The following is a 9,926-nucleotide window of genomic DNA, read 5'->3' as shown; positions in this document are numbered from 1 at the left end:
CCCGCGCGGGGCCGGCCCCCCCTGCGCCCTCCGGGGGGCGGGCGGCGGCGGGAGGGAGCCGCGGCGAATCTGCGGGACGCCATCGGGGTGCTCCGCGTGGGGCGGCCCCGCTCGCCATCACCGGCACGGAGGCGGCGCCGGGTGTCACCGGGGCTCCCGAACCGTCCCGGAGGCACAGTGCCCAGCGTTGGGGTCGTCCCCCTTTCCCTGTGCGGGTGCCCTGAGCGATGGCTCCCGGTGGCGAATCTGCGGCGCGGGGGCTGCGGGCGCCTCGCGCCTCCTGCGCTTCGGCGCCTTTTCCCCCTCGCGGGAGCGCGCGCGGCCCCCGAGCCGCTTCTTGGCGCCTTTTTCCCCCCCTCACGACGAGCGCGCGCTCCCCCTGAGGCGCCCCGGGCTGCCCTGAGGCGGCGGGGAAACGCTGCGGGGCCTCGGGTCCGAGCCCGGATAAATCCCCGAAAAATCCCCGAAAAGGCAGCGGTGGAGGCGGGTGAACCCTCCGTGTGCTCAGTGCGGTGCGGTTGAGCAGGGCAGGACGAGCCCTGAGGGCAGCGGGAACGCGGCGGTGTGTCCGTGACAGGGCGAGCGGGACAAGGCCACAGGAAGGGGATGGAGCGAGGGATGGCTGGGACAGGCAGCGATGTGGACCCTGGGTTATAAATACGCGATATATGGTGATTGTGAACTAAATCAGCCTGACCAACTCCAAACACTCTGCTGCTGAATCACACAGAGTCATAAAATACCCAGTGGTCTGGGAGCAGTGGAATTGTCCACAGTTCCTTGCAGAAATCAGCACAAGTACCACACACAGAGGTAAAAACTAGAAGTAACAAACCCGGTGAACCCTGTGGCTCTGAGGGGGTGAGGAGGATTCAGACCCCAGTATTCAGCACAGGAGCCTTTTACACTGGAAAGTGTCCAAGTGACTGAATGAAATACGACAACTTCGGCAGTGGAAACTGAAAGGCTGATGTCGAAAGTTTTGCTTTTAAATTGAAGGTGTGACCTTGAAATTTAGTGTTTGTTATTGAAATGCTGTCACGTGGCCAGTGAGGTACATTCCCAGACATTCGTGAAGGAGGATTATGAATGAAGGTGGATTTGAAGGAAAGCCAAGGGGATGGTACCTGCCTAACCCCAAAGGACGGTAGAAGGTGAAAAGAATTAAAACTAATTCAACATGATACCATGTTGCTTCAAGTTGGGGCCATTTTCTCTGGATGCCTACAGTTGCATTAGGCCAGTTTGCTTTCATTCTTAAACAAACTTATTTTTATGGACAAATAGAGACAAGAGCTCTGCCCTCCTCTGCTCAGACCATGCTGTCTGTGCCCACAATGGACATTTGTTGACCTGTGACTTCAATTTGATATTGAAAGAAAGTCAGAATTGAAAAGATTCCTCAGCCAGCCACATACACTCAGCAAGCCACTCTAGTCCACCAGCTTCAGGCTGTTTGTAAAGAAAAGGTGAGAAAATACTTGTTAAGAGGTGAAAAATAACCTGGTTTTCCCCCTGCTTTCATGAATTCATCTCTAGTTTATTAATAATAGTTTTGTTGATAGTGTAAACTGCATTTAATGTTGTTATAAATTTCCACAGCTTACTGAAATATTTATTATGGTGTTCATTTACTGACACTCACATTCCGTGCCAATAGTTCTGAATAATTATATGTTTTCAAAGCCATTGATGTATTCCTCAGTTTGTTTTATTCCTTTTTTTCCTTTGTTTTTTTTATTTTTGAGGCTCTTTGCCTCAGTTCCATGTTGTGATAGTAAAGGGTTTGCCTGTGTACACTTTTTAATACCCTGTACAGTATGTGAGTAGTTTTACTGATTTAATGGAACTGTTTATACTGCACTGTGCTCACTAGGAGGGATGTAAAAACTTATTCTTACCCAACTGTTTTAATTACCAGCAGTTTCATAAGCTCTGGAACGAGGACAGACATTCACTGGGAAGTAGGTTGAGACAATGAAACCTGTTTTTAACATCAGCTCTTTGCAGGTGCTCATTGGCAGAGGCTCAGCTGGTCTGTGTTTAATTAGCAGCAGAGAAATGAAGAATTCTGTGCCGTAGTACCAAGCTTCAGTTTTATATTTTTTTTAATTCAGCTTTAAAATGGCCTAAAATGAGGCTGAGACGTTATTGTATTACAGTTTTGATGCCCACGTGGAGTTCACACTGCCACTCATGGAGGTTCAAGTAGTTTATGAACAAAAGTGAGTTGTTTTCATATGAAGAGGTGGGATTTGTAAATAATGCAACAGATGGATATGTGCTGAAAGGGGAGAAAACACAGAAAACACCCACATGTTATGGTAAAGATTCTGAGGGAATCTGTGTGTTTCTAATTGCAGAGGAGATCTTAGAAACACTTGATTACAGTGCTACAGATTTTCCTATCTACAGCTTTTCTTCTGCATTTCTCTTTCACTCCTTTGCTTTTAATATGCACACATTGGCACACACAAAATATGCACGGGTAAACTCCATTTTAATCCTTTTTTTTATTGTAGTACTATAATTTACTTTGGTAAGTCGGTATCCCTGTTTAAAGTGCCTTAAAGCAATTAAAACTTAGTTTAAATTCAAGTATTGTAAAATGTACAGAGTCTAAGCACAAAAAAAAAAAAAAAAGCTGCATAGTGGAAATACTGGAGCAGGTTGATACATTCAGGATGCCAAGTACTCAAGAGGTAACAACACCAGCTCGGGGTTCGGGTTAAGGATAATTAGCCAGCTTGATACAGTACAGACAGGACGGGGCAATATCGATGCATTGTTACCATGAGCAAATGATAGAAGCATAAATTAACTCTGGAGGAATCTGTAGGCCCTGTTTTGTACACGTGCCATAGGTAATAAGGCAGATACTGACAGTGAACTCAATCTGTGATCCAGCAAATCCAGCGTGTGGGGTTTGCAGACTCTGAGCCCCTGCAATCCAGTGGGAGCTGAGATCAGATCCTCGTCAGAACCGTCACAAACAATCACTCCTGTCTCGATACAGTCTGGTTTGGCTCTGTGATTGTCCCATAGCATTACAAAGGAGGATGGCTGGTCCTCCATAGGCAGGGTCTCTGTGTTTGCCCACGGCCACTCCCAGCAGGACTGGGGGGTTCCTAAGGGGTCTGGTTGAATTGGACTTGGAATTTGTAGCCCTTTTTCTTAGCCCAGTTAATTTGAAGGAATAACAGTTGTGCCCTGGTGTAACGGTAACTTGTCACATGTCCTAGGCCAGGAGAGTCCCTTAATGTTTGTCAGAAGAGGAATTTGTTGAAGGTGTTTTAACGCACGCTGTTACAACAAACAAAATTAACGGAATACCGGCATTAAAATGGTTGGTTGGCTCCTCACATTTGAACAATCAGAGGGTAATTTCACTTGGCCTGGCTGAGAGAGTGGTAGTACAGCTGTGTGCAGACACATAAGAGAATGATTGATTTTTCAGGGGAAATCACTGCTTCAAAACCAGGGGAGTGATACGGCTAAAATGTTGCTGGATTGTAACAACACTTTTAAAAATGGGTTTATCAGGATGCAAGGGAAAGATATTTTTGCTCAGTTGTTGCCTAAAAAAATGAATTTAAAAATACCAGCCACTTTTAAAAGAAAATTGTTAATAGTTCATGTATTTTAAGAGCATCTTTGTATGTAAGTTTTGCTGTTAGAAAGTATTATTTTAAAATATATTTCTAGAATTATGACAGATGTGATATAAATTATTGCAAGGATTCCCCAGTCATTATATATATGCCCCAGTCGTTATATATATGCAATATTGAATATGTAAGAGAGTGAAATATGCATTTCTCATTTCCAGAAAGAGAAGACAAGTTCTCCTTTACAAAGGCAGATATGTCAAACTATAAAGTTAATTTTTGTCCTATTTGGTGAGATTCTACAAAACAACAACAATGAGAAAATGAAAGGGCTGCACCCAGAGTATAAAACCAGTAGAAGTGGGGTTTCCTGGAATCTGAACTCCCTTGCTCTTCTCCCTAATTTTTGGAGGACCTGTATGGTGTTATGGTGTTAATCCAAGTGCCTGGTGAGGTGTGGTCGTAGCAGACAGCGGCTGTGGGAGTCCATCCACAGTTCATTCCCAGAGCCTGTTGGAGGTGCTCTCTGGGGGAACGGGCTGAGGTTAAGGTTTGATGGAGGGGATGCTGCAGGATCTCCTCATCACCAGCCTGACTTCAATGTCGGGCAGAGTTTTCTTTTTGGTGTGCAGACACCCCTCGTCCGTGGCTGCCAGGTGGAGGTCGAAGCGCAGGGAGACCGACTTTTTCCTCAGGCGAGGGTTGTCCTTAAAGAAAGAACCTTCCCATTCCTTAATGACTTCATCCACTTTTTCTGTCCTGAAACAACAAAGCAGGTGTATTTATGATTTTTCAGGCAATACCAGTTACCTGTTTTCAGGACTGCTTTTAAAACAGGGAGAAATTGCATAATAAAGTGTCGAATTATTTAGGACAGCACTGAGACAATTGAAGCTTTCTTTTTTTTCACAAGTTCATTCTCCAGAACAGCTAAATAAAGGGTGAGGGTTCATTATACTCTTGTTTTTGTACTTTCAGGTAGGCATGGCTACAAAACCACTGCTCCAAACACATCGGGCAATTTGTTTCCGAGGAGAAAGCTTGGAATCCAGGCTCAACAAACTTTGCAAGAAGTCTCAGTACTGTAGTGGGCAGGCCAGAATTCCTGCATCTGAAAGCCTTCAGCATAGGGAGGAGAAAATCTAGTTCAGATCCAAACCTCAGAATGTAGAGCTACGTTACATTAAAGAGGAAAAAAAAGGGCAGGAGAAAAATAGGGGGAAAGCCAGCTGACTGAGGAATATTTAGGGGCCCAAAGCCTGCTGATTTAATTCTCTGTGTGTGTGTCAGGATCCAGATCAGACAGTTGGGCTCTGAGGCCTCACCCTGATGAGTTAAATGGCCCCATGCAGATCTGAGTGACTGTGAGTGACCAACAAAGCTCCTGTATGAGAATACGTGTCAGGTGTGGGGTGTGTGCAGTGGACCTGGTGATGGCATTAATTTTTAATCCAAATTCCTACACTTTTTCAGCCTCCAGTTCCAGTTCAGTGCTAGGGATGTGGTCCACTACAGTGTGTTTGAAGGTAGCCTTAAATTAGTCCACAAAAAAGCTTAAAGAGCAGCAGAAAAAAATAAAATGAGACAATCCAGTACTATTAAAGTAATTTCAGGTGAATAACACATCCTAACAGACTTTCACAAGCCTACTTGGGAGCCAGGTTTTCTCTCCCTTGTTTGGGGGAACGTAGGAGTTTCCAAGGAGCAAGTTGGAGCAGCTGAGCCTGAATTTATGTGCATAAATAGGCCCCAGAGGGACTTCCCAAACGTGGTCTGGGCTCTTTGCTTTCAGCCTTAGCGAGATGAATTATTCATAGTTTCATTCTTAACAGAAATAGAAATTACAAATCAGAAGCACCATCCTGGTATTATTTGCTTATGAAGCCAAGGCTAATAAAAAGGACTTTCAAGTGTAATGTATTGTTAAGCCCTGCCATTCAGTGCACCTTCAGGAGCTGCCACTGCTGTTCTGGAGCTCCTGGGCTCTTGTGGGCGTGGTAAAACAGGTACCAAATAACAGAAACTCAAAGCTGCTGGCACATAACCCCCACCATTCACTTCCAATTGTTATTCTCTGAAACTCCTGTTTATCTTACTGTACAGTGCCATGAGCTTCAGCACTTTCCTTCATGATATTTCCATCTAGGATTGCTTGTTTTGTCATCAGTTCCACCTTCTCTGGTTGGTGCTTCTTTACACCATCTGCAAGAGAAAATGCAGGTGCACTGAGCCTGCAGAAGGGCACAGGCAGGACGAGGACCTGGAGGTGTTTTTCCTCCTGCTGCATTGGAAAAGGTGCTTTTGTAATATCCAGGAATTTGTAGTTGTGAACCTCCTTTAGGGCCGAAATCCCCCAAGGGGAAGGTGTCTGACACTCACCTGGAGGCAGCATAAAGGTGATCTTGCTAGTGCTGGGCTTTTTGTCATCCTTCTGGGCAGGTATCGAGCAACGGAACCTGCAAACACAGAAATGATCACAGGCTTCCAATAATATTGAATTGCTTTGATCCCAAACTGGTCCTGTGAACAGCTGTGCCACACTGAGTGCAGTGAGCGTGCTGCTCCCTGCTCAGCTGTGCCACACTGGGTGCAGTGAGCGTGCTGCTCCCTGCTCAGCTGTGACACACTGAGCACCACTGACTGTGCAATCAGGGAAGCTTTCTTGCAGATACCATTGCTAGGGATTTTATACTTTAATTTTTTGATGATTGGTTCATGCATTTACAATTCTGAGCATTTAAATGCGATGCTCAGAAGTGGAAGATGCACTTTAGAGCTTTTTCCCTAAGCAGTGAGTACCTGCTCTCTTCTTGCTCCAGCAGACTGCGATACGTCGCTATCTCCTCCTCCAGCTTCATCCTCGTGTTCAGGAGAATTTCGTGCTCTCGAAGCTGTTTCTCAATTCCCCTTCTCACTTCCAGCAGCTCTTTCTCCAAACATTCAATCTCACCTTCTAAATTCTGTAGCTGCATGTGGTACTGCTGCTCTGTGGCCCGCAACGAACGTTCCAAACCCTTTTCCTGTGAAATTTGAGTCGTATTTTAAGATTTGGAAAAGCATGTGCATAAAGATGTTATATGTGGTTTCATTAACAAACTGTGCAGTGTTACATCAGTTCTTTTAAGATTCATTAAAAACAGGAGTAAAGCTTTCAAGGTAATACTTTGGCTGAGAAATTTTTGAGTAAAATCTGTGTTAATTTAAACCAGGATGAAACTGTAGCCCCCTCTTTCACAGCAATCCCCTGCCTTGAGTTTACAGATCTCTGATTTTACTTGTACAGTTAAATGATGTCCAGCTCAGTGCTGCATGAACACTGTCTGTGTGTTCCTGGAGCTTTTCTGTAGTGCCAGAATCAAACTCCTGACTATATTTTATGACATATTTTATCACGAATGAATTGATAACTTTGGTCCGCACATTCAGTGGAAGTTATAAACCTGCTGTGGATTGGTTAGGCAGAGTGACCAGGAGCTTGGTGAGGGGGCATCATGCAAATATATGTTTGGCACGTGTGAAAACAGGACAACACACGTGTATTGAGTGGCAGATCCTGCACCAGAACATGAGCTGGGTTAGTGTGAGTGGGTGAGGGCTCTGGGAGGAGCTGGGGCCCCCCAAAGCTGGCTGCTCCTGCGGGCTGGATTTCTGCTGTGTGGTGGCTGTGACTGTCACAGAAACAGACTGTGGGGTAATTTACACCAAGGATGATACTTCTTTTTTCCAGGAGAGTTCGAGTCTCGTTTCTGGCTCTTACCACGGCGTGGAGGGACTCGATTTCCACCTGCATGTGGTGCCACTGCCGTCTGGCCTCGCACAGTTCTGCCCTGGCTGCCTTTAGTGCTTCTGCATCTTTGTCCATTCTTTTACTTGCACCTTCTTCTGCCTACAGGGGACATACAAAAGATAACAGTATTAAAACTATTCAAATAACGAAAATAGGTAGACATAAAAATACCTAGTTGGAATTTTTGTTAGAGTTGTATAAATGTGCGAAAGCTTGAAGTGAAGAGTTAGTGTTTTCTGTGCTGTGTAGAGGAGAAGCCCTTATCCTGCTGTATTTAATGGGAAGAGGTTGCCCACCTCTCTGTCCCTGGCATCTTTGTCCTAGAGGAATTCCCATACAAATTACCCAGTTGTACTGAGACCTTACTCACCTCTGGAGCTTAGAGGAAGTGCAGGCAGTTCAAGTTTCCAGGTTTGAATAGGGTGCTTTAGGTTTAATGTATTTTTTATTTTGTTGGAGTTTTTTTCCCTTTTATTGTATCAAAAGTAGGGTATTAAGCATGTACGGGGTCATTTTAGATTTGGGCTCATCTTTGATTTGATAGTATGTTCCTGCACATAACTTCCAGAATGATTGTTTGACTTATGGAGGTTATTTTTCACTTTTGACCCTGAGTTTCCCTGCAAGTGGTGAAGATGCCATAAGCCCTTGAACAGCACCTGCTCTTTTGCGTATTTTACTGCTTTGTGCAGGTTCTTACAATGACATCAATTCAAAGAAAAGAAACTCTCTAATTCAGGTCCTATGAACCAAGGAAAATAAGTTCTTTTTCCCCCCATCCATACTGACATATTGCAATTTTACCAGGCCATTGTTTTGGTGAAAAATCTGTGTTTGGCTCATCCACAAGTGAACCCCCAACTCTCTTTGCTTCCCCTGGGTACTGCAGAATTTGTGTGACAGGATCAAACCAGTGAGCACTGCCTGCTTGGTGCCAACACCAAGATAAACTTGCCTTCCCTGCCGGGGGTGCAGCTGCCGCGTGTCCGACGCCGCTGGATCAGCCAGGCTGCAGCAGATCTGGCCTGTCCTTAACACAAACCTCCAGGATTCCTGCAACACCTGACTACGAGGGGACACAGTACCTGATTCCCCTGAATTTCTTCGTGTTTGATGGCCCAGCATTGTTTTGCCATTTGGTTTCTGTTGGGTTTAGGGCTGTTTGTGTCTGAATCCCCAACAGCAGCACTGTGTGTTGGTAACATTCAGTTGGGCTGTATGAGAGAACAACATATTTGCTGAAGAGCAGAACATAGTTTTACTGTGAGCAACATAAAATAGTTCCTGCAAAGATGCAGTTTTCTTTACTAGAGGTGCTAAAGATGGCAAAGCTTGCTGTATATAAATGGATTCTCTTCAGGATTCTCTTTTCCTCTGGGGTAACTACATGGAGCTAGAGGTTACCGTGTTAAAGCCTATGTCATCATCCCTTAAATCCCAGCAATAGCCCTGCTGCAGGGACAGAAACGCATCCCGACGGATTACACAGCATTCGTTCCGTGTGAATCCATACCCGAAACAAAATCTACTTCCGAATCTTCTAGTTCGCATCTTACTGCGGTAAAATCCAAATCCCTTCCCCGAAAATCTGCTGCATCGAAAGGAATTACTGTACCTCACAGAGGCTGCGGGAGGAACTGTACGGCCAGGGAATGGCTCCGTACTCTGCAAGGTGTGTGGCTGTGAGGAGGCATTACCTGCGTCCTTGCTGAGCTGACGGTCTTTATCTGATTTCGGGTGATGTGCGATTCATACTTTGCCCTGATCTCTCGGCGGAGCCGGGCCGGCTCCATCCTCCTCCTCCTCCTCCTCCCATCCTCCCCGGCTCCCGGCTGCTCTGCCGGCGGCGCGGGGATGCGGCCGCGGGGCCGTTAAAGCGGCAGCGGCCCATTTCGGGGAGCGATGGGGGGTCAGAGCCTGCCAGCCCGGCCTGGCTGCAGCTTAATACAGCAAAGGATGCCGCTGAAACAGCGATTCCTAAATTATGTGCCGAAATGAGTATATCGATGTCTTTCTGGTTTAGTTACGCTGTAACCGTGGGGGTTTATAACCTCAGAAATGGGAGGGTGAGAGGTACACACAGCGAAGGGCAAAATTGCAGCTGCCCAGCATGAGGTGCGCTGGCAGGGGCAGGGAAGGGCAGAGCCTCCCAGCAGCACAGCTGGATTGCTGGCAGTGCCGCTGGCAGGTTCCTCCACCACCGCTGGGACTGGCACAGAATTTCCATCCCTGGAGGTATTTGGGAATCAACGAGGGAAAGCCTCAGCTGTGTGACCTGACCCAGTGTCGAGGACTGTCCCGTTTTGGAAAAGAGCTGAGCTCCTGGACATCCTCACACCCAACACTGCTGGAACACACAAGGAGGGAGAGGAACCAGCACTGCTGGTGAACAGTACTGATATGGTGAGGGCTTTGGCTCCTCTTCTGCACAGGGCAAAGTTCTGGTGAATGAACACTTCAGACACCTCACTGCTGTCAGAAAACGAGTCTGGGTCATCTGTGAAGGTGTTTCAGTACCTTTGGTGCCTGTT

General features: G+C 46.2%; 1 protein-coding gene and 1 long non-coding RNA gene across 3 annotated transcripts in view; one reads left to right on the top strand and one right to left on the bottom strand.

Moving 5' to 3' along the window:
• Positions 1-2,497: 2,497 nt before the first annotated feature.
• KRT222 (keratin 222) lies at positions 2,498-9,265 on the bottom strand. Of its 2 annotated transcripts, none has more exons than XM_051794686.1 (6): positions 9,011-9,125; positions 7,366-7,494; positions 6,408-6,628; positions 5,988-6,064; positions 5,705-5,810; positions 2,498-4,367 (listed from the first exon to the last, which is right to left on the bottom strand). In XM_051794686.1, the coding sequence occupies exons 2-6, from the start codon at positions 7,468-7,470 to the stop codon at positions 4,154-4,156; spliced, it is 723 nt and encodes a 240-aa protein (XP_051650646.1). In that variant the 5' UTR covers positions 7,471-7,494; positions 9,011-9,125; the 3' UTR covers positions 2,498-4,153. The 2 variants fall into 2 exon arrangements, with proteins under 2 accessions (XP_051650646.1, XP_051650645.1); XM_051794685.1 differs by having other exon boundaries at positions 2,501-4,367; positions 9,093-9,265.
• A 21-nt stretch (positions 9,266-9,286) lies between these two features.
• Positions 9,287-9,926, top strand: part of LOC127474194 (uncharacterized) — a 102,652-nt gene continuing 102,012 nt past the window's right edge. Inside the window, exon 1 of the long non-coding RNA XR_007905755.1 lies at positions 9,287-9,393. This is a non-coding gene — a long non-coding RNA (uncharacterized LOC127474194). The remainder of the gene's footprint in view (positions 9,394-9,926) is intronic.

Source organism: Manacus candei, unplaced genomic scaffold (genome assembly GCF_025592945.1).
Source record: "Manacus candei isolate 608988 ecotype Guabito, Panama unplaced genomic scaffold, ASM2559294v1 h1tg000040l, whole genome shotgun sequence".
NCBI classification, from domain to species: Eukaryota; Metazoa; Chordata; class Aves; order Passeriformes; family Pipridae; genus Manacus; species Manacus candei.
Note: the sequence above shows the minus strand (reverse complement) of the source record. Positions and strands in the feature narration are given on the sequence as shown.

Bases quoted from the DNA above. Each gene is read 5' to 3' on its own strand.
- KRT222 (XM_051794685.1), bottom strand. From the start codon at position 9,188: ATGGAGCCGGCCCGGCTCCGCCGAGAGATCAGGGCAAAGTATGAATCG. The intron at 6,629-7,365 runs GTAAGAGCCAGA...CAAATTTCACAG, and splicing joins TCGAGTCCCTCCACGCCGTG to GAAAAGGGTTTGGAACGTTC. The intron at 6,065-6,407 runs GTACTCACTGCT...CTGTGTTTGCAG, and splicing joins CTGGAGCAAGAAGAGAGCAG to GTTCCGTTGCTCGATACCTG.